The sequence below is a fragment of the Toxoplasma gondii genome, chromosome VIII (genome assembly GCF_000006565.2).
Source record: "Toxoplasma gondii ME49 chromosome VIII, whole genome shotgun sequence".
Taxonomy (NCBI): domain Eukaryota; phylum Apicomplexa; class Conoidasida; order Eucoccidiorida; family Sarcocystidae; genus Toxoplasma; species Toxoplasma gondii.
Window position 1 is genome coordinate 3,061,929 of NC_031476.1, and position 23,713 is coordinate 3,085,641.

The 23,713-nt window shown below is 51.8% G+C and overlaps 3 protein-coding genes across 3 annotated transcripts; 1 reads left to right on the forward strand and 2 right to left on the reverse strand.

The window, feature by feature from the left end:
* Nucleotides 1-572: 572 nt before the first annotated feature.
* On the reverse strand, nucleotides 573-10,621 carry TGME49_274040 (hypothetical protein; the record flags this gene model as incomplete). Its single annotated transcript, XM_018781711.1, has 12 exons — nucleotides 573-1,271; nucleotides 2,031-2,660; nucleotides 2,918-3,769; nucleotides 4,612-4,752; nucleotides 5,337-6,048; nucleotides 6,528-6,847; nucleotides 7,207-7,509; nucleotides 7,961-8,129; nucleotides 8,447-8,658; nucleotides 8,907-9,306; nucleotides 9,545-10,047; nucleotides 10,337-10,621. 12 exons carry the CDS (start codon nucleotides 10,619-10,621, stop codon nucleotides 573-575), a joined length of 5,226 nt encoding a protein of 1,741 aa, XP_018636748.1.
* Nucleotides 10,622-11,170: 549 nt separating this feature from the next.
* TGME49_274030 (hypothetical protein) lies at nucleotides 11,171-12,256 on the reverse strand (the record flags this gene model as incomplete). The annotated part of the gene is made up of 2 exons (XM_002365963.1): nucleotides 11,171-11,381; nucleotides 12,074-12,256. 2 exons carry the CDS (start codon nucleotides 12,254-12,256, stop codon nucleotides 11,211-11,213), a joined length of 354 nt encoding a protein of 117 aa, XP_002366004.1. The 3' UTR covers nucleotides 11,171-11,210.
* Nucleotides 12,257-15,417: 3,161 nt separating this feature from the next.
* Nucleotides 15,418-20,696, forward strand: TGME49_274020 (kinesin motor domain-containing protein; the record flags this gene model as incomplete). Its single annotated transcript, XM_018781710.1, has 10 exons — nucleotides 15,418-15,503; nucleotides 15,873-16,093; nucleotides 16,233-16,292; nucleotides 16,507-16,611; nucleotides 16,930-17,090; nucleotides 17,506-17,597; nucleotides 17,986-18,039; nucleotides 18,374-18,578; nucleotides 20,160-20,350; nucleotides 20,657-20,696. 10 exons carry the CDS (start codon nucleotides 15,418-15,420, stop codon nucleotides 20,694-20,696), a joined length of 1,215 nt encoding a protein of 404 aa, XP_018636747.1.
* Between the last annotated feature and the right edge of the window lie 3,017 nt (nucleotides 20,697-23,713).

The following is a 23,713-nucleotide window of genomic DNA, read 5'->3' on the forward strand; positions in this document are numbered from 1 at the left end:
GCATTATACATTCGGCACGGACACCTGCAAAAACAGACGAATGGTAGCGTTCGAGACTCCAGAATTGCCAGACGTTTGACCACGACTGTGCGCACTTCCACGTAAAAGGGCAAACGCTCCCTCGAGGGTTCTCCATGGTCTTCTCACCTCCACCAAAAAACTTCGGTAGTCCTCGATCTCCATCCGCAATTCACCACAAGATGCTGACATGGGCGTCTCCCACAGCTGAAGGACCTTTCGATAAAAGACAAAACAAATATCGGCGTCTGTGCTCTCTTCCAACATGCACTTGGTCACTAGAGGTAACAGCTGTCATATGTGGGTATGCTAATTCCTTGTGACACATGGACAGGTCAAGAGCCCAGACAAATCGCTGTGACGTGAAACCCTCGATGCCTAGCCAGCGTGGAGTGGCAAGGTGTGTTGTCGTTGATTCTTTATTTGCACACTTCGTTCCCTTTGGCTGAAGAAGGGGTCAATCAGATTCAGCAGCGCTCTCAAACGCAGCTGTTAGACGCGAGAGGATCTCAGCTTTTTGCTTCTTCTAGGGTGAATTTAGCCTCATGCAAACTTCAGGGACTGATGGAGCGAGTGTCACGGAAGGACGAGCCGACTCTCTCAAGTGCAGCCAATAGATTTCCCGACTGTAACATCAACGCGTGTGTTCCTGTGGAGCCTACAAATTCCGTTTCTGTTTCGCCAGCTTTCTCGAGATGGAGCAATTCTTGAGCAGCGTGAGCAATATGCAGATTGAGCAATGCCACTTCGCTTAGGAAAGATATCTCCGTTTCGTTCAGACTGAAAACGGACGCCAGGCCAACGCCGCCTCTCAGGCTCCGCAGCACCTGCCTCCGGAACTCAACGATCTCCTTATCGGCTTCTGCCTTCAGAGTCTGGTACGGAAGGGTACCCAGGTTCGCAAGGCTATCGAGTGCCTCGCCTAGAAGCCTTCTTGCGTCCTTGACATTGCCTTCGCGATGGCCCGACTGACGAGCAGTCTTTCGAAGCCACTCGTCTACGGCGCGCCTTTCGCGTGAGGCTGTGAGAAACTCCACCATTCCAGGAAAAGACATGGATTCGAGCGGCAGGAGACACGTAGAGACATCCGGAGCGGCAGGATCCAGCAACTGCGTGTAGCACGAGAGCCGCTCCAGTCGCGCCCGAATGACCCCGAAGAAAGACACCGATCGATGCAACGAAGACAGCATGTCAGGCGGACAAAGACGGATGTCTTGGCGAAGACTTGGCAGAGTGATCCGATCTCCGATAATCTGAAAGAAAAGTCCCCAGGCCACAGTATATATCGTCCGGACTGGACTGTTTCACTGAGCGACCCTGCCACTTAGGGCAAGGCACGAAGCCGCTTCAGGGAGGCGAAACGCCCGCAATCAAGTCTGGACTATCCCGCGAAGGACAGCTTTACGCCGGTATGTTCAGACATACACTATTCAAAGACAGACTCATCGCACTGAAGGTAAAAACGCTTCTGAGACAAAATGATATACAAGCTTTTTCTAGTTACTACGAGTTGGACTACTGGTGTAGATCCTGAATGTCGTTGTTTCACAGATTCAAGTTCTACTGAGCTGTTCTTAACCGTCACAGTCAGTGCTGTGACAAAAGTGATTGCCACAGTACATTTGAAAAACCGGTGTTTGCGAACAAGTTGCACTAATGTCATGAGTCACTGACTCGGAGTCAAACATCCTTTCGTTAGAGTTGCCGGCGCACAACTCCCTTCCAAAGTCAGCGTGTTCCGTCGCTTCGTCCCGGATCTAAAATGCACAACGAGCCTCTGAAGCTTGTAATCAGCTGCAACGAGTACCCGAATTGCTTGCATGCGTTTCCGCAATTATCTTGACTCTGTGCGAGGAGACAGAAGATGAACTGCTGGACACGACGGGCACAAGAGCACTCGCTCGGTGGGCGCGAGAGCCCCCAGGTGAGGGCATCCACGAATTCTGATTTGCTATACGGCTGTCGAAAAGTTACCTCTCACGAAAGAATGCTCAGCGTTGCAGCATACTCACGGCAGCCATGCGTCGGAGACGAGCTATCAACTCATCGCGCTCCTGATTGTAGATAGCGGGGCTGGTTGCCTCGGTCTGGGATGATGCCGTCTGTCGTTGTGTACACACCCCTTCTTCAGGAATACTGCCCACGCGGTCTGGCTCTTGATGCAAGTTTTCCACCAAGTCGCACAAGTTGACGAAGAGGGGAACGAGACGCGGGAGGATGAAAATCAAAAGCGGAGACGATAGAAGGGAGTCCACCACAGTCTGGACATCGGAGACAACAGCGGTGAGCCTGTCTAGGACGCCCGCAGGCGTTGCAACTCGTAGCCGATCTCCTAGATCAGCTGCCGAGCGGTCGAGTCTCAGCAGCTGCAGCCGCGCCTTCCACAAACTATGAAGCACGGGGCGCGACGGCAATTCCTCTTTAATCAACAATGTTTCTGCGGAAAACTTCGTACTCATCGTAGAGTCGCCATGTAACAGGCCACGGTCGAAGGACGGGATATCATTCGGCCTGAGTCTCTTAGCTCCCGCGCGGTGAACGTCCTTCGTGCGACACCGCCTGTCGAGTTCCTCGAGTGCGTGAATGACCCCCGTGAGCAGCTCGTCCAACATTTCTGACTTCTCTGAGCGGGGCCGAGCAAGCTGCAAGCAAAATCGGAAAGAGCACGAGTGGGGAAAATGCGGTTTCTCCCCCAAAAGAGGCCTTATTCCAGCACGGAATCCTTACTCAATCCTTCATCGAAAAACGGCTTCAGACTGTCGGCAACTGGAAACCCCGTGGAACCCCGCACTAGGGCGTTTGCGCGCTAATGCAGTGTATTGGCCTGGGGTAGACCACTCGTTGAAGAGGACAAAGGAAACGAGTCTCACGGTCAAATATCCAGCCGTGGGTCACTCACTATCAGTGTCTCTGCAACAGCCGCGAGAGTCGTCGCCGAAGCCCCGCCTCCCTCAGCATGCAGAACAGCCTTCAAGAAAACACACGCAGGAGAGTCACGCCCCTCTCCAGTCTGCAGCGCACCGACGCAGCCTGCCGCTCTGATGACAACCTCCGTTTCGGTGGCCTCTGCAGTTAGGGCCTTTTGCAGCGCCGCAATGGCAAACTCGAACGCCGCGCGGCTCTCCCCCCAGAAGTAAAACTCCTCCGCCAGATCTACGAAAAGCTTCGCGGCAGCCGCCTGCTGAAACTGCTGAACGTAGAATGTGGAGGCTGCTTCGGCTTCGAGTCCAGCGCCGGGTACATGTGCCAGGTCGCAAGAACGGGCCAAGAGCGAAGGCAGGAACTTGCTGAGCGCGTCCAAAGTAGAATCAACCACGGAGCTCATAGACATCAAAACTGTCTGCTTGCCAGTTGCACCCTCGCAGATGTGGAACGCTCGGGCAAGGCGCATGGTGCACAGAGTCTGCTCGAGGTGGAGAAACTCGCGGTTGAATACCCAGCCTGGCTCTGACCCCGCTGCCCGGAGCAGCTCAAGGTGCCGATGTAAAACCGGAATTGACCAGGCTTCGAGGCCAAGCTGAAATAGCACATTCTGTAGGGTCCGACATGCTTCAACTGCAAGGCTGTAGTTTTCGAATCGTCTGTGCTCGCGGGAATTGTGAAACAGCCGAGAGTCCTCAAAGTCTGAGCTGGAGGCTGGCGCGGTCACAGGGTGTTTCGGCAGTGGTTGTTCCCCTTGAACCTGCAGCGGCTTTGCCATGTCTCGGATATCGAGCACTTTGCCCGCGAACGCATTACCAGCCAGAGGTACCTGCAGGAAGAGAAAGTTACAAGTACCACAACACTTGATACGCATCTGGTCGATATCTTGTGAGCGACGAACGGACACCCACCTATTAGAGGTCGTATAAACGTTAGGTTATCATGGTACCTTCACAAAAAGTCAAGGCGGGTCACGTATTAGACCGAAGGTATGCCTGACGAGGAAAGTGAGAGATATATACCAGATGAGATACATAGATGCCCAACCTTACGTGTACAGCGTCCCAGTGTATCTGATATGCTTGTGGAGAAGCGACGGCACACAAACTGTGCCTTCCAAGCGTACGTCTGAGACTCCTTCATTTTCACTTTCTGTTGCTATCTCCACCTGGCTGGCGGAGCTGCGCTCGCTGTCTTCCACGTCCCATGGGACTGACCCAGCATCTTCTGCTCTCCACAAAACAGCAGACACCACCAGCCGCAGGTCGATGCAGCGAAGACGAAAGCATCCGTCCGCTACCCGAGTGCACTGTAATGTCTTCTGGTTCAAACGAATAGTTCCAGCACTGCTTGCAGACGCGACAGGTGGACTCCAATGCTTCTGCAGAACTCTTTAGAAACCTTCGCTCACGTGTGACTGTCTTCTGCCTGCGGAGTTATATCGTTACCGTGATATCCTAGAGACCGTTTACCAGTGAGTCGTAAGCACCCTGGTTTTGGGGAGGGGCTTTTGAGGCACAGCGTAAAGTCCACTTTCGAGAACCCCTTCGGCTCTCTAGTTGCGGCACCACAGGTAGCCAAGGGAACGTCGTCTAAGGAAACGCAGAAAGCGCTAAGCACGCTTTCGCATGCATGCACGGTACCTGTCGGCTTCGCAAAGCGCTCCACTACTGCTGTTGACGCATCAGAGAGAGCAGCCAGGAACTCGTCGGCATCTGGAGTTGCCAGCAGCGTCAGTGTCTTCGCGCGCTGGTGAATGTCGAATCCGAGCTCGGGGATGTAGGTGGTCTCCTTTGCATCCGACGAGCTACCCTGTGCGTGCACACAGTCTCTCTTCTGATTGTGAAACGACAGAATGAGATATTCCATTGTGTGTGCGGCTTCTGGGGAGTGTTTACTGCGAATTGGTCCACGGGTTTGGACATTGAATATCTATGTTTACCTGATCTGTGTACTGCAGCCAAGAGCATACATACTGTAGTTATGCCGTACAAGTGGACAGCACTGTAAATGGTGGATGGAGAGCAACCTGTCTTCAGACATTCCTAACTCAGCCCAGACGTTTCACCTGACGGTGAACCATCGTTCTTCTTGCTGGAAATGGGGATGCTTGTAATTTTAAAAATTTGTCGAGAGCGTCAACACTACGTGGATTCGTTTCCCGTGGAGACTGCCAAATGCCGTTGATCCTGTCGAATTGCTGAATTTCCAGAGGTGCCTCAAGTAGTAGCGTACGAGTCCTTGCGACCCAGCAGACGTCGGCTGTTATTTTTTTCTGTCGCTCTTCGTTTCACCAAAGACGCTGGACAAATATTCTTCCATCCGCTGCTCCACGCGAATAAAACGCTTTAACTGCTTCACGGAAGCTACCTATCTCGTGGAAACCTCTGCCTCACCTTGTCGCCTCTGAAGGTCTTGAGAAAACTGCACCTCCGCTGCATGTCGTCGGCGTCGTCGGCGAGGGCGAGAGCGGCCTTGATATGCTTCGAGACCTGCGACCAAGGTTCTGATGAAAGCAAGAAAAGGTCTGCGAGCTCGAGATGTGCGTCCGCGGCTTTGAGATCCGAGGAGCCTTCCATGATTTCTATGGCCCTCTCGTACAACTTCACCGCGTCTGAGTGTCCCACCGGCAGTGCGCGGGCACAGAAAAGTAGCAGGTCTCCTTCCGAAGCGCTCTCACTCGTGGCCTTCTCGCTAATTTCGGCGAACGGTTTCTTTTCGCTTTGGCTTATCGCGAGGAGCTGAAACCTCAAGACCTGGCTGTGGACGGACTTGGGCAGCTGCAGAAAGGCTTTGTCTGCGACAGCGATCACGTCTCTCCATTCGCCCTCCGCGGACAAGCAGGAGAGGAGGCCGAGGTACAGTTTGGCGAGCGTCGGCAGAGCCTCTGAACGTCTCGCCACTCCGACAATCGGCAGCGCCGCTCGAATGGCATTGATAAGATCGCGCCGGAGTTCAGCGACCGGAAGAAGCGGCGCCGCCACGTTCCACAAACTCTGACATGCGAAAAGAGCGAGTGAAGCGTTCTGCGTTGACTGTGCACACTGGCACGCCTGAAGCAAGTGAAGGAGGGCTAGAGCTTGACCACTTGACGCATTCGGACATGACCTGCGAAGGGACACAGCCGAGGGAGATCTCGGCGTCGCCAAAAACCTTTCAGATTAAGAAGGATTTTAGCCTGTCTTCCTGGAGAAGGCTACTATTTAAGGGGTCAGACCCCCGCACCCCACGCACGGACAAAGAGAAGGAGCGCTCGATGCGCCTTTTTGCGAAACAGATGGAAAAAGAACAGATTGACTTGCAGACCCGACTGAGACCGTGAAACAGGTGTCACTGTAAACTGGATGACAGTCAAGGATGCCTCTCGCTTGAACCCCACCCACCCTTAGCAAGTAAATGATCTGGTAAGACTGCAGATCGTGGCACCGGTGAACAACGATCTTGCGGATCCAAGCCCGCGGGAGTGATAAGCTTTGAGACAACATTATCACGAAGCTGCTTCTGACGAGTACATCATACTTCGAGTTGAACAACCAGCTTAGATCTCGAAAGTCTACTGAATTTCCTTTCCAGGCTGCGCTTCTTACCGGTCAGAATGGATACTGGAGAGGCTCAGCCCTGCGACCGTGTGGCTTATTCCGAGCCACAGTCGCTTGCGCCGGCTGATTGTGGCCGACAGTGAGTACGGCACATGTTGCCTGTCCTCGCCCACGGCCTCGAGGGCAAACGCCAGCGAGAGGCGAAGGAAAAGGGTATGCAAGCTAAAGGCTCTGACAGCGAGACGGACCTTCATCTCCGCTTGTAAATCTCTGGTAGCTTCTGTCCCGACTGGCATGGCTTGAATGATGTCGTAGCATCGCGTAATCAAACTCTCTTTCGTCGGAATGTCCGTTTCCTTGGAAATCCTCTGTTCGGCACACAGCAAGCACAAACGCGCTTTCAGCAGCACATCCTGAGGCCACCGTTAGACTGCTGAGAGCACGAAGGCGCCCGCTTCTCATATTGTTGGAGCCATTTTCAGCATCATGTGGGCTGGAATGTCTCTTTATTCGATATGACTTACACAGTACCGGAGCGCGGATCTTGTGACACAACGCTTCGCTGGGCATCAACGCGCAACTGGTTCTTGGAACTAAGGCTCCGACATGCGGTACCCCTCGTTGCCCTTTGCGACTTTATGCTCGGAATATAATGAAGCAACATACACAAAACAAATAGAGGAAAAGCACGCGGTTTGACGCCTCGACCACCACAGCTGAATCGTACCTCCATGAGAATGAGAGCTCGAATTTCCCCTCCCATTAGGTCGGAAGGAAGCTCAGCGAGAACGGCGGGGGACGTAGCCTGTTGCTTGGCGCTTTTGCCAGCTTTTGAGGGCGACGGTGCCGGTGCAATAGGCGGGTCATTGTTCACGTTTGCTTTCAGAAGTTGTTCAATCCAAGTGGAATTCGTGCAGGCTGCTGTTCCACCTTCAAAGAGAGAGGCGACGATGTCCTTACATCCGCTGCGACCCAGGAAGGGCAGGGCTCGAGAGATGGCTTCCTCAGTGACGGCGAGGTTCGACGAGGCCTAGGAAACAAGACAAGGTAAAAAGCGAGAGCACCTTGTCAGTTCTTTCCTGTTGCCAGATGGCTTTCATCGGCGTCCTGTGTGCAGAATTCAAGTGAACCATTTATGCGCGTATGCATGTATAATTATCTATAATGCACACAACAGCAAAAATAGCACTTGTACTTGACGTGCACGGGCACGGTAGGCGTCTTAAAGCAGATGCGAAGAGACTTCTCCGGTGAGCTTTCTCGAATGATCCAAGTGTCCTTGCAGCATCAGGGCAATATCAACATTTGTAAATGGAGCCTAGTTTCTTCACAACGTAGCGCCGGACGAACGGTGTGCGGGGCATATCGCTAGGCTCTGCCAGTGTCGTGTGAAGGGGAATTCAGAGGTCTTCTGTCTTGCTCACGAGAGCGTGTTGTGTCAGAAAAATGGTAAGATTCTGGAGGAGAATCGTATTTCTGACTGGGAAAACCTCGTGCTTGACCAGCAGATGTGTCTGGAGTTCTTGCACGTGCTCAAGCAAAGACACGCTCCTTGTCCGATCAAACGCGCGGCTTTCCAAGATGTGCTTGTGCAGGTTCCAAAAGTGAATCGCGCCGTTGGATATTAGCCAGAATTGCTCGAAGTCCTTGCTGTGGGCAACGGATCACCGGCGACAAAGGACTGTCTCGCTTCCTCTCGCGTCTCTACAGACAGTCTTGTCTCGCGTGTCACAAGGCTGTGTTTTTAGGAGAGCCACACGAAGCAGCGTTCTGCAGCATTGGTCGGGTGAGTCCTAAGGAGTATCCGTGGCCGCTGTCTATCTCTTGGTGCGAATAAAAGATGGAATGTCCTTTGACGATAACCATATGCCTACAGACCCCGAGACCGGCAGGCATGCTGCAACTGGGACTGCCTGCAAAACTTGTTTCCTTCCTCGTGGCAGGATCCAACAGCCCCTCTGACTTACCTGAGGCGACTGCCCACAAGCAAAAGCTGAACAATATCTTGTTTCATTTTCATTGCCTTCGCAGTGCCTTTCTTCTGCCCCGCCAGCCTGGTGGCGGTTGACACCGGAAACTCGTCACTGTCCGTCGAGATCCTTTCGACCTTTCCGTTGCTCGTGTCAACACCGGGGAGCTCTTTGAACTCCATCTTGAGAATGTGACTCAGGCAAAGTGCCTAAGCGACACAGGCGAGGACGTTTCCAAAAGCGGAACCCGTTGTGCTGTCGTACAGTGCGCCGGAGACAACCGGATGGAAACTGCTAACGGTTCTTCGACACTGCGGCACGTAGCAGCTTCTGTTTCGTCACGCATTTCTTCTATTTCGGATGTGTTTCCTACTCTTTCTAACGAAGAACTGCAGTGGCTACGGCCTGATTTCTTCTGTCTGAGCGCGACGGAACGAGACTTTCTGGTGCGCCTTACCAAGGTGTAGCAGGACTGGACCACTGCGATGGCTGTTTGTTTATGGTGGGCCGGCACCATCAGCCGCACTGCCGGGGGAGCGCTGTCTCCGTCTCGTTCGGCAGGAGTCTTCTCTTCCTCGTCGTCCTGCAGAATGGGCGAGAGCTCGTCCCTTCGATTCTCTGTCAGACGCAACACCGTCTTGCAGAAGGTTGCCGCCACCGAAAACTGGCCGTATGCGTAAGCATGTTGTGCAACGTTATTCATCAGCCTCAAGAGCCTGTCGAGTTTTGCTTCTCGCCCAGTTTGGTTCACCTCCGCCTCCACGGGATCGTGGAGTGGAGTAGCGGTTTCTTTTTCAGACTCCGCAAGCTCCGCGAGCGCTTGATCTTTTAGTGCCTCAATCTTGGGAAGGTAGTTCCTGGCGAGAGGTAACAGCCCCAAGAATTTTGATAGCAACTCGAGGGACGGTAGGACGGCGTGAGACTTCTTCGCCGTGTGTGGGGGGCTTTACATCTGTGACACAGAGAATTTGCAACCTGCGCTACTGAACAAAGGCGCTGGTAGGCTGAGTCCCGACGTTAGTCTGTGCGGAACTTTTTGGTCCATTTATTTGTCTGAACGAGAATGGATTTGCCTCCCTGCTGCGACCGATCTACCTGAGTGAGAGAGCCGACTTGCTCCTATCGACAAGCAGCTGCATTTGATCAAGAATGACGAATTCGTCGTCTAGAACCACTTGTGGCTTTATGGATTCCAAGAGAGTTTTGAAGTAGCGATCCAAGCAACGTGAATCAGGCGACTGCGTGGGCTCTCGTAGGTTTAGGTTATCTCCCTGGTGAGCCGACGTTCCAGAAACAACTGAAGCGGAAAGTGTCCGCGACTCGGACGGGGTGCTGAAATCGATGGAAAGCGCCTTTTCAATCGACTCTTTTGCCACAGCTGGGAGATCTTCTTCGGCCTCACAGAGTGCTACTTGATAGAGCAGATTCACTCGAAGGGTTGCGAGGGAGGACTCTATGTTCTCGAGCGCCTCGCTGGCCTGTTCGAACAAGATACTCGGGGACGCGGCAAACATCCGGTTCATATGACCTTTGTGCTGGATGAAGCAGGCTCCAAGAAGGCTGTAACTCAAATTCCAAGCTTGCACCACCTCAATGGGCTGCTTAAGACGGTAAAAAGTGTTGGATTTCGATATTTGACCACAGTAAGCTTATTACGCATCGGCTATGTACTATGGTCAATATAGAGATTATCTTTTTTCAGCCTCAGTGATTTGCCAGATGCCGCAGCATACATTGAAACGTGCTTCACCAACCGTCAAATGCTACCTTTTGAATGCGCTGCACAATGTATAGACTGACTGCTTTCTTTCCCGGAAAAAATACACCCTTTTACATGCACATAAACTTGCGAAGATGATTTCCACGTGCTTCGGGCTAAACACTGACCCTGTGAAGGCTTCGATACACGAGACTGCGGGATGGCGCGAGAAGCAGAGGTCTGGCCATGTTCCACATGCTAACAGCGCACTCTTCTATGAAGTCGGAGCAGAAAGAGTTCTGCTCAGCGGTGACGAGGCACTCTTCGATGACTTTCACTGCGTGAATCCGTTTCGCCACCGCAGCCTTCATACGGCGCTCTTCGTCGTCTGCCGATACCACGTTGTCTTGCGCCGGTTCTTGTTCGTACTCCGAGAGGTAGACGTCTACTTCTGTTGCTAACAGCTCTTGCATCAGGGTGCATCGGCTTGTGAGCTTCTTCCAGCTGAAGATACACGCTTGCACACATGATGCATGATACCGGGATAGGTACCTGTCTACCTGCGGCTCCACTTCTGTAGGTCTTACTACAAAACACTCGCTTGCGCGATTTTGATCAAGTACGAAGCTATACAGGCCACAAGCGAGACGTTGTCGTTTCAGAAACAACATCGATCTAGACAACTCACAATTTACGTCGTTGTAGGAAGATGCTGCAAAAATCGTGCTACTGTTTTCTCAAATTGTCTGAATGTTGTCAACTTTCACCGGCAAGTGTAGGTTGGGGGAAGGTGATGAGGTGGTCCACGCTAACGGTTGCAGGAGGCGGTCCTGAGAGGCTATCACATTATCCAGCATTACCGTTTACCACTTCAGTCGCTTGACCATAAGGCTTGCAAGTGACCACAAGCTCAACTCCATTGCCGTTCTGACTAACAGCCCTGCAGCTAGCTGTTCGTTTGCAGAAGCTGTAACCGCTGGCAGGCCGGCGAGGGCGGTTTCAAGTGCTTCGCCAGGTCCCCAGTGGAACTCGTCAGATTCTCTTGAATACAGAGTAAAGAAGTCAGGATCGACTAGCGCCCAGGATTTTGCGAGCCCCGTTGCCGCCTCGGGTCCCGGGAGGCGTGACGCGAAAAGAGCCGTCATTTGCATCCGAGACCAGGCACTTTTTTCTGTTTCTTTTCGAACAACTGCCACCAATGGCTCTGAATCCCTTGCCAACTCCACTCGAGCCCTGATTAGCACGCATGCATCACAATCGGTTATTAAGCGACAGAACATGGTTGAAATTCGGTATGCAGCGTTAGGAGTGATGGTACGAGCTACTGAGTATGACACATTGATCCAGCATACGTTACTTGTTCATCTCTACCACCAGCCATCGATAGAATCATGATCACGCGACTACTTGAGTTTGCTTACATCATCAACTTCCACTCTAAACCAGTTCGTTCAGTGTGAATTTCGGCTTTCTGTTCCGCTTCCGGCCCATCAGCAGCAAAGAGCTTCGTAGCGTCGTCTGTGGTCTGAAGGTCCGGAGAAGCCACACAGACTGGAGACTCGACAGTTACAAGCCCCGTCAACCGTCTACGATTATCTGGGTTCCTTAACCTCTGGCTACTCACCGTTGCATAAACGAGACGCAAACCAATGTTCCATGACTACCAGACCGTTGACGAGCCCACTGCTCAAATATAAAGAACCTACTCAGAGAGCCATAACGCTGCCACAAGGTACATATACACACACGTGAACGCACCTGTATCTGCACAGAACAAGAGGTCCGCGACTCTCTCCGATGGAGTGGTCGCCAGTCCAACTCCCCTGTAGTATTCAGTTCATCAACGTAAATCGATCAAGGTCTCAGAACTGGTAACTGCACGACAAAACTGAAATTTTGCGCTCCGTTGCTGCAGAGATGCTCACTTTGAAGGCGTCGACGATTTTTCCGGCATCTGCCAGACAACTTGCATACTGGAGAATCAAGTTGATTCTCCATGAGATGTCTGACACAGGTTCCGAATGTGTCGGCTGTTCAGAGTGAAGTCGCTCTTTGGCGCCCCGTTCACCTGCTTGCTTTGCAGCTGCCGCACTGCAAGATACGAGCATAAACATGCCATCCAGAAGAGGGTCGTCTGCTTAGTAATTTATCTGTCCTTCAGGAAACTTTGACACAGCAGTGCTGGCGTGTGCCTCATCGACACGCATGCGGAACGGGCGAGTGTGCAAGTGTGGGAGATCCGTCGGAAGCCGTCCTCCAGCCCATTGGGGACAGAGGTGACCGTGCTTGCAGAGCGCTGCACTGCGACGGATGTGAAAGTGTCTTTGCGGTTGTACAAAAGCCGTGGTCGACCAGATGTACGTATAAGGAAGAGCTGAAACATGAGTAAAATGTGGTTGGTAGTAGGCGCGTAGTGCGCGGCCTGGGAAAAACGCGGCTAGCGCCGATTTCACGTACTTTGCCGCCTGTTATGGCGTGAGCGCAAGCACGTACCTGACTGATCTCAGGAGGTTTTCAAAAGCACCGACCAAGTACTTCTTCCAGCCGGGTCTCAAAAGTGGCCGTGTGATCGAAACAAAAACCAAACTGGCATTGAATATTAACTCGACTTGTCTGCACCGACACCGCAGATAAACATACTACTAGGAGAGTGAGAACCACATTTGCCAGTTTTTCGTGTAACACTTCGTGGCATTATTGAGGAACACAAACAGTCTTTGGGCTGCGCTGCAGCACAGCTGGTTGACTTGCCTATCTTCCTTTGGCCCTGCCAAAATGATTCTCGTTGCCTCGTCGACGAATGACAACGCGAAAAGGATTTGACGCACTAGGTTCATGCCTGTTAAGCAAAGCTCTTTCGCCCGCCGTGCTTCCAGAAGTCCCCTAGGAATCCAGCAGCCAGATAAACTCGACGAAAACTCAACTGAATGGAGGTCATTTGCTCATGAGTGCCTCGTATGCATCCGTGCGTGTATGTGCGTGTGTGTGTGCGTCAGTCAGAGCTGAAGACCCTTGCAATAATAGGAACTCTAGAGGCACGTCATACCATCATGCTGCATCAGTAGATGAGCTGATGACGACATGGGGTGTTTCCAAAGATCTATGCCAGCCTCAGAAACTTTTTAACTGAGACACACAAACCGGCACCTTCGGCCAGTACACACACCTGTCGAGTTTCAGCAAGTACAACCCGATCTTATCGTGGTTCTACGCTGCCCGCAAAGACATTATCGTGTAGGAATCGGAGATGCACATCGGGTTCCTGTTTTGTCACACATACCGAATCAGGTTAGCTCGAGCGAGCGTCTGCGAAGTCTCTGGCTCTGTCGTCTCGTACAGCTGAAGAAGAAGAGGATGCTCAAACTCAAAGACAGGGTAGTAATATCAGTGAGACAGATCCCTACACGTCCACAGGCAAAACAAGTCGTCTCTCTGTGGTATTTTCTAAATTCCATAAATTTGGGGCTTACCTCAATTGCCTCCGCTGCCTTATCGTAGTGCCCGAGGGCACACGTACATTCCGCGAAGTCCACCAGGACATCTGCGCATGTGTGAAAAAATGGTCTTTTTCAGAAAGAATTGCATTCAGTGCCAGGCTTGAGCGTTGCCTCATGAAGACGACAAAGGCCTTTTGGCAATGTACCCCACATATCACATATTAAATATTGGAAGGATTCACCCTTCCGGATATCAGCAGGCAACAAAGTTCTAGTCTTGCGTGCTTATGAGACACATTCCTTTTTCCAGGTGGTGACAGATAAAACGTAACGAATGCAGCGTGAGGGGTAAGTAGAACTCGGGTTGCTTGGCTCCTTTAGAAAGTTAAATCATTCACTGGCTGCAGTTCAGTTACCTTTCGCCTAAGCTCCAGTCTGGGACACAAGCTTTCACAGGAAAGGTCGCAGACACGTATTTCCACACTGAGTGGGAAGGAGTTTCACAAGATTCCTCACGTTTCATGTGTGCAATGCTGCCGGCTTGATGCTTGATGATCTGCGAGACGGTTGATGAAGCAAGAGAATTTTTGAAGTTTACAGAACAACATGTCCAAACCTAGTTGGTGAGCATCTCTGACCGATTGAAGACGTGCACCGACCGAAGAGGAAATAAAAAGAATTAACTGCAATTCATCACCCCTGATGTCTTTCATTTGAGATAGTCGACCATCGCACTGCTCCGGGGCAGTCACAAGAGATGCTGTTCTGGAGACAGACGAGCCGTACCTGGGGGGATGGTTATTCCGAAGATGTGCTCGTTCTCTCTTATACAGGCTGAAGCGGCCTCAAGGCTCTCCAGACTTCCGGTCTGCCGGACATCTTCAATGAGCCGTTGCAGCTGCCGTGTCACCATCCCCATTGCGGCTAGCGACTAATAGAACCGTGAAATCAGTTCGTTGATACGTTCTACGATGCCCTGACCTTCGGCAGCCTCCTAACCGGCACGAGACGTCTCGTTCGTTTCCTGCGTGCAATTAATTAGGTGCTCAGTGGTCAATGGTGCTGCCGGAATTGAATCCCATTCTCCATTTTGCGCCTGCCGAGCGATGTTGCGAAATCAGGACTGCAAAATTTTGCTGAGGCGGCCTCGCCTGAGTCTCCACTGACCGGATTGCCGCCTTCAAATTCCTTACCGCTGGAAATAGAATTTCCAACGGAAGCAGTATATCTGTTCGATTTCTGTGTTCAGATCGATGCCGGATAACTTGATCCGTTTGGTTTGCATAGATGCTGATGTTCGCGTTCCGGTGGCTGTGACAGGACTACGAAAAGGCACACAAGCGTGGTCACGCATCCTCGAGGGCCCCGAAACATTTCGTGGGGCGTACATGTGGCTTGAGAAATGCGTCCGAACATGATCAACGTTAGAAGAAAAAGTGGCTGGTTTCACCAATAATCGCAACAGCCAAATCGGTTGTCCTAGTAGTCGGCACGAGATTCATCAGCTTACGCCAGGGTCTCGACACTACGCTGTGTGGGCTGTACGCAGACCTCATTTATTTGTTTTTCTTTTCCTGTCTGGGGATTGCGAAACACGGTACAATTGAGCGCCCAAAGCGGTGCTTCCTCTCAGGAGACTGTCGACGATGCTGTTGCCCGAATGACTCTTGATCGGCTGTTGTGGATGGAAACTCCGTTCAAACGAAAGTGGTTACACGTCTAGTTTGAGCATGTTTTGCTTATGCCTCCCATGCGAATCGCACTAGCAACCCGAAAAAAAAACCTTGAGATGGGTGTCGCTGGATAAAGAAAAAGCTTTCTGCATGTGAAGAATGCCGTGTTCAAAATGTCACAAGCACAGAGGACAAGCGCGAAGGTTCGTGTGTTTACACGACTCAGACCACTTTTTAGCTCTGAGGTAAGAGAGAGATAGACCAGCATTCGCATGTAGATGCATATATTTCATAAAATTGATATATGGGTGGACTCTGTCGCTTCTAGCTTGATACTATACTCAGAAGCCCTCACTTGCACTCTCCCTTTCATTATACCTCCCAGAACGCGTATCTACGTATATATATATATATATATATATATATGCATATTCATACATATATATACACGTCTGCACACAGTTGGCCTCTGAAGCGTAACGGTTTTTTGGCCCACAAGCGAGCTTTAGGATCGCATGTAAAACTGCGCCAGCAGGGTTCTGCAGGGTTCCACAGCCCCAGAGGACTAAAACCCAATATTGATTGATTTCGTATCTTTCCGGCGCGCTTCGCAGAAGAAACATCAATGACAAAGTTGTGCTCAATGCGGATTCATGCAATATTCAGCGACAAGAAGGCCACCTGTGTGGGTGGACAGTATCGCCGGAGCAAACGCAGATTTACCCGATAACCAATCCCGGGGCGCAGTGCGACCTTGAAGAACAGCTTTTGCCACATGCCATTGATAAGAACGGCCATTTAGTCTACCAGTTTGACAGATGCTTTGATGACACAGGTGCGTTAGGCCTGTTCACGAAACACGTTCGTCGCGACTACGAAGCCTCTCTTCTCCACGTTTCTAGCTGTAGCGCTTGTTTAGACGTCCACGCTGCGTTCGTATGAGGAGAGTTTCAGTGTCACGCGGGGTTGTGCAGCGTCAACGAAGGAGATTTTCGAGTGGATTGCGAAGCCTTTGATTGAGCCCCTTCTCAATGGTAAGAACGCGGACGATCCGCAGGTGAGGCTTGCTCTAAAGTCCCTTGACTTGATACTTCGGATCGGACACTGTGAAGCAAGGTAACCCACATTCCATGCGCGAAACTGAAGTCAAGACGACAACACGGTTTCAGGTGACATTCCAGTGAGATCGACTGGCATGGCAACCACTGTCGTTCTACCAGCAAGCGCGACGTGTGCTTTCTCTATCAGGAGTAAACGGCAGCATCCTAACTTATGGTCAGACGGGCAGTGGCAAGACTCACAGTATCTTTGGTACCTTCAAGGACGCCGGCTTGATCGAGCTCGCCGCCAGAGGTAAGAAACCATGTAGAGTGGATAGAACGTTCACAGGCCTGAGGAAAAAGACAGTGAGACTCCCTTCAAACCGACATGTTTGTTCCTTTATCGTGTTAGTGCCTTAGCGTGGAGACGACCTGCCACCCTCTGTCAGCACAGATCGTCCATGTCCACCGATGTCGACTGCTTCGGTCACCTTTAGAGGCCCAGCCCATTTCATTTCCCCTGTGAGACGAAGATGGCGGTGCTATATCCTGGTTTGTTTTCCTGTAGAAATTTTCTCTCGGATTAAAAACTGCCGACGAGGACAGCTGCATCGCCACGGTCCCTGTGCAGGTTCAAGGACACAAACCCCCAACGCGGGTCGAGAAATACATGACCGACCAGGAACAATATTTACAGTCAAGGTCTCTTACATTGAGATATATATGGAGCGTGTGAACGATCTTCTCCAAGACGGACAAAGAGGCAACAAATATCAAGCGGAAAATCTGCCGGTAAACAGTCTCACAGTCGGACCCATTATTTTTTTCGAACCGTCCATCTGGTTGGTCCGGCCACCGACGAATCAGAACACATATTTGCTCATGGAATGTGTTCTGTTTTTGTACTGGAACTCACTTTATCGTCATAGCGAGGCACTGGACACACTCCCGGGTGACTGTCAAACTGCCTCCACACAAAGACCACGGGGAAGTGACCCCGAGCCTACAACAACCAAAGAAACGCGGAGGAGGTAAACATGGTTTCTTGAAAGAAAGGAGGTTTCCATGGCAATTTGCTACGAACTCTGCCGAACAGCGTTCCTCTGTGCTGAAATCTGCTGGTCAGCCCACGGGTGAATGACCGCTGTATCGAGGAGCAACCGACACGTTTACTGCCTCACCTGATGTGCCTCCTTGTGAATTGCAGGTCAAGGAGGATCCCTTCAAAGGCTTCTACGTTCAGGGCATGCACGAGCAGGAAGTAGAAACGGTGTCGGATGTGCTTCACACGTTGCAACAGTGAGTTGCCTTAGGGCATTCCCTTTTACATTGCTTGTATAAATCATAAATAAATACTGTGGGATTTCTGTGCTGTACCTCAGCCGTCAAAATCATTTTACAGGGCACCAATCGCGGAGTGAATCAGCCCTGTGTGAATTGCCGTGCCGTGCTTTTCACGCGGCTACGCAGCATCACCTTTCGCAGGAACTATGGTAGACAAGCTCTTCATCCATATATCCAATGCTGTGCGCGCCGGCGTTTGCTCATGTCCGCGGACCATTCTGAATGTTGGTGGAATATATTCACGGACGCGGGTCGACAGCCCAATTAAAAAGTCAGATCATTAGAAAAGGTGTGTTTGAGGTTTTGCTGAACTGATGTCGCCACTTGTGGACATATGACTCAGAGCTGATCGGAAGAGGAGGTTTGCGAGGACTGATTTCAACGCAATGTCATCCAGGTAAACGCCTTACTACACACACCCAGTTCACACAGATTTTATTGGCTTAGATGTAACGGATGTCGACGCTTGGATACAGCTAGAGACTTGCTCTATCACTCGGGCGACGGACCGCTCAAAGTGTCGTTCCTGGGCTCGGACTTGTTTAGCAGGTTCTGCGCTTTCACTGCAACGCGCCGGCCGTATGGCTCTTGCGGATGTGACATGATTATTGGTTCGAATGAAGTTTTGCAATATGGGGGGACTACGGTGTCTGAAGACAGCCATGCGCCTAGGACACAGGATCGTATTTTGGAATCACTTCGGCACTGCAGGTGTTCTTTTTTCTCTTCAGGTCGCATGTCATCTTTTCGATCATTGTGGAAAGCTTTACCCCAGTAGACACATCGCTGAAGAATGCCAGAGGAACCGAGGCAGTTGGAATATGGAGAACAGCCAGACTAAGCCTGGTGGATCTAGCGGGAAGTGAAAGACTGGCAATCCGCCGGCGCCCCTACACAAGCGCACGACTGAGCTCCCAGCCTGATCTGCAAGCACGAGTAAGCGCTAGGCTCTGGCATGGCGACACATGAGAGGAAATGCTCTGGTGGAGAACATTCAGAACTCATCCGTTCCCTGAAGGGGTCAATTTTACCGGCCATGTCCATTTGGTGGCGTGAGGCTCGACAGCTAACAACGTGTCTACAGGGAACGCCTCTTTTTCTTCTTTCTTCCTCTTAAACCTTGGCTCAGCCCAGGAGATAAAAGCATTTTTGGACACTGCTATCTTAATAAAGAACCTTTTTCGTTTGTCGGACGCATCAGTGGTTGCATTCACAGTATCGCACTACAGACCCGCGGGGAAATTGAATTTCGTTTGTCAAATTTATGTTGTGCGGATATGCTGCAGCGAAGATCTGAAGAGGGGAAAATGATAAATAAATCGCTTTTCTTCCTCAGGTGATGACAGCATCTTCTTTCGTCCGTTCGCTTGTGTTGACTTGTGGCCTCTTAGAAGACCTTCTCTCGAATGCGCCATCGCTTTGTTAGCTACTAAAACGTTCGCTTTGCTGATCCAGAATACAACAGAACCGATGAGGCGAGTAGCGCATTTCCGGTGGAGTCGTGGGAGTATTAACTGCTTGCGCTGGGGTGTCTGTTCAAAAAGAGAAGAGGGCTACGAAAGGCGTAACTCATGTATGGGTGCCGCCCCTTGATCACTTTCTCAGCTCGATTCGGTATTGTGGTGTGCCCTTCACTTGCAGCCAGTGTATTGGCATGCTAACTCGGCGTACCTCTTCAGCAACACCGGTAAACGCCAGGGAAAGTGTTATGCAGAAGCATGGTCTTGCGCCGGTCACATTAGTTTCATCTCTACCGAACAAAAAGCGTGACACGGAGCAACCCGCCGCTAGCATTATTATTACAGTCCTCTATGCTTCGAGACCACTGGTGCTTTGAAAAGTAACATGATTCCGAAAGCAGGTCTCTGCTGCCAGTGACTTCGGGCTCGTCCCAGCTGAACGATGCCGTAGCTGCTCTCCGAAGGCAAGCACAACGAAACAACCAAAAGTTCGGTGCAAGACACCGTGTAGCCAGGTCTGACGGAACATAGCTCCTGTGAACGCACAACATTGTTTCCTGAATTCCCAGAGGTGTTTGATGCAGGGAAGGGTCGTATCATCGATGGTAAGGCAGATTCCGTATCGTCACTCGAAGCTGACCAGGATCCTTGCCGTAAGCATATTACGACTGCAGTTTCTCGTCCAAAAGATGTTAGGGGAATTTCCGCTGCCCGAAGCATTTGTCAAAAGATAAGGATTTTTCGTTTTTATTGCACGGCTGAAGGAAGCCTAACCATGTCATAATCACCAAACTGAGTCGGTTCGAGTTCACAGTTCAGAACGTGGTGAATGTCCAAGACCCGATACCCGCAAGTCTCTCGCGTAGTTTCTAGCAAACATACAGCGATGACGCACTTCGGAGAATACCGAGGGATTTCGCGAACGTGTTTTTGTTATCAGCACCAAGCGCAGAACCACTAAGTATCCGAGAACCGAATGCCGCTGCCCGCAAAATATGCAGAAGCGTGAGCGTTACATCCAAGTGGTTTCTGTGAATCCACATTGTGCATGGCTCAGTCGACTCTGGGGGGAAACGCGAATGTCGCTCTCCTCGTCACGTTGCATCCGTCACACAAGTACGCCGATGTCACCCACAACTCGCTCAAGTTCGCCCAACGCGTCGGCTGCCTGAGAGTTCATGCTCAGACGAACTGTCACACAACAAAGGAACACTCCGTCATTCTGCGCCAGAAGAAGATCATTGAACAGTAAGGAAACCGCAGAGGTTTTTGTGCTCGGGAGGGCATCTCTTCTTTGAGTTCTTAGGCAGCCAAAACATGGTGTCACTATTGCGCCTAAGGGGAAGGTAAATGCTATTTTCAGGAGTGGGTGACGACGCCTAATCATTCTGGTTGTCCAGTCATCTGACGACGGCCCACGATCCGAAGCCGAGTTAGGTAGATAGCATTGCTGCAATCATTGGGAAACCGAAGGAAGGAGGCCATGCGCGATCTGTGTGAGAATGCCTCCACAGCTTCTGCTGGCCGGCTTGCTGTATCCGGCTTTTCGTGCAGGCTTCGGGCAGAGCTACAAAACTCTCAGAAGCAGGTGTGACGTCTACGGATGCATAACGAGTATCCCAGAAAAGAGAGCATAACGAGCACCAAGGCAATAAGTATATGACGCCTTTCCCTGGAAGAGTCATGCACCGAAAACGACTCACGGGGTTGAACCCCTTTGGACTTCCATTTCAGACACGCCTCTTTCTGGACGTGTCGCCAGTTTTGTGGTGCGACTCCCACTGCCCACTTTTCCACATGCTAGCTGCTTCACTATCCACTTCGTCCGCGCTAAGAAATACGGTCGTGGCGGTATCGTCCTGCATCTCCACTACCACGCCTTCCCGTGCCTGGGCCAACCCTCGTCAGAAAATCTGTTTCTTCTGCCTATATGATGCAGCTTCCCCAACCATCGCAAGGGATTGCGGAGCAATCGGAAGAGATGAACAGATTAAAAGCTGAGCTCCAAGACAAACTGACAGTCCTTATAGACCTCATCTCGCGAGCCCGTTCTTCCATTGATAACTGCCGCGACCCAGAGCTTGGGTCACTTCTCGTACCCATATCTCGCACTGTCGCAGATGACGAAAATACACCCTCCGGTCTAAAAGCCTCGCGCGTATCTGACCCGATGCGAGGAGAAAAAAGCTCCCGAGGAGGCCCGGGGAGATTCGCGAGTTTGCCCGCGACGAACACTGAAGGCAACGGATCCTATGTCTGCGAGAGTCTGGAACGATCGGACGTGTTGAAAAGCGGCGTGGCCTGTGGGGCATCTCAGTGGAACCACGCGGTAGTTCAGGATGGATGTGAAGAAAAGGCAGAGAGTTCCAGAAGGCCTCCATGCAGAGCTGCTAGGGGCGTAAAGTCGCAAGATACGTCACTTGCACGCGGCGGAGCGCGGAGGCTCGCCAATGGTAGTGAAGGAGAGAGAACCGATTCTGGAATGCGTCAAACACAGAGTCAAGCAGACTGCCGGGCTCTGGCATGCCGGCCATCCGAACGAGAGAGCCACGTTCAGAGTATCGACTCGCGAGACGAAAAAGGGGACATTTACGAGGTGAGCCTTGAAGACTGTCGATCAAGCCGAAGCGATGTCAGTCCACGGTGCACTCCAGGGCAGCACAATGCCTACACTGACATCCGATGCGAGCGACCTTCCCTTCACCAGGGCTTGGCTCCTCACCACAGTCCGTTAAACGTTGCTACTGATGAGACGACTCCAAGCGTAGCTGAAGAAGATCTTCCACCTCTGTCAGAACGGGCTGTACTGGCAGGTGAAGGCCTCTTTCCTGCGCCCCAAGCCACCCTTGATGCGGCCAGGACCCCACGGCCTGCCGAAGCAAAAGCCAAAGTGCATGCTTGCTGGCTGGAACGAAATCTGGCTTGCGACGTCTCCCTTGATGAGCGCTCGCCTCCAACTGACTTGCCGATACGGAGTTATTCGAAGCTAAGGCCTTGCATGAGTAATCGCCCATCGCAAGGACCGATTTCTGAGACCAGCAACAGAGGTTGCTCGCTTGCTGCAAACGGTGACGCCTGCCGGAGACATTGCGTGTCTCAACATTGTTCTCATCCCTCATACGGTAGCCTAGGGAGTCTACGAACGCTGGAAGTGACGTGGGACGCGAGAAAGCACTCAGAAAAGGACTGGGGTGCAGTGGACGAAAGCCAGAATGACATGATCGCTCATATGCATACACGGCAAGGTGCGGTCGACTGCCCCCTCCTACCGCCATCTATATCGAGTTCTGTCATTCGCGTGGCCTCCGACGAATCAAACTCGCACTCCGACCCACCGGCGGGTGTTTTCCCTCTGCCGCCTGAGCCTCAAATCATCTCTCAGTCTGCAAGCGCATCTTCTGATGTTTCGGCGTCGGCCACCCAAGCGTTTCTCGGCTCTCCCCGATTTCCAGCAGGAAGCAAGATGTTCGTCATGCAGCATCATCCGCCAATCCCTCAAGCTGTCTTCGTGTCCCAGCCTGTGCATGCCAAGGAGGCGCCCCTGACCACACATGCAGCCGTTTGCGTTCCTGTGTCCAACTTTGTACGAGCGCCACCGGGTGCCATCGTCCTCAGCTCTCCACCTGCTGTTGCGCTTTCGTCTGAGCCGTCTCCTGAACCTGGTTCAGCTGAGGCGATTCACGCCGAACACAGTCCTGCATTTGTATCTGCCTGTCATCGATCCAAAGTCTCCGTCCCACCTGCTTCAGGTTTCGTTGCACCTCCACTTCATTCCGGGGGAGTACCTCCGTCTCTCAGGCTTCTAACAGATTCAACATGCGGCGGATCGTGGCTGCCCACACCGCCTGCCCCCCTAGCACATACGGGGGCGTCGCAATTTGCTGTGCAGTCCGCTGGTCTTTTTCAGACCCTTCAGCCCCCCGGAGTAATTCCATGTCCTCAAAACCCGGGACTCTTCCAAGGGTCCATGGGTGTGTCACTGCGTTCGGCGCCGGTGCCAGCCATGTGGCCAGCCTCTGACAGTTATCTTCACTACATGGATCCAACTCAGATGTTTTCTTCAGTCCATCCTAGAGTCCTAAGAAGGCATAGCAGCGCTGTGATTGCTCCTGCGGGGAATTTGCCTGCGTTGCCAGAAAATGCGACAAATGCCCTACAGGCCTGCACTCCTATCAGACGCTTGAGAAGCGCCACAACCCCCGGAACCTGAAGTGAACCCAGAGCACTGCACGCCAAGTGGAGTGGGGGGAGGTTTTCGTCTCGGTTAGGCAGCAGGGTGGAACACTGGTTATTCACATCTGTGGCAGTCCCGCCTGAGAGCGATGCTCTCAGACACATCCTGAGTGAGATGTGTAGAAACTTTGTCCTTCTTAAAGCTGTTGATAACTCAAGAAACGAAGCGCTAGGATTCGCTGGGGGTCTCGCAGCCTGGCAGCGAGCATCTACAAAAAAGCGCACACTAACCACGGAGAAATGCCGTCACAGTCGCAAATGCCGAAAGGCAAGCACCATATACACAGCAGTTCGTTGCGAAACCGAGCAGAACGGTTGCGCTTTTCTGTTGAGTAAAGAACACTGTGTGCATTTGTTTGACGTCTAGCGATCAGACTG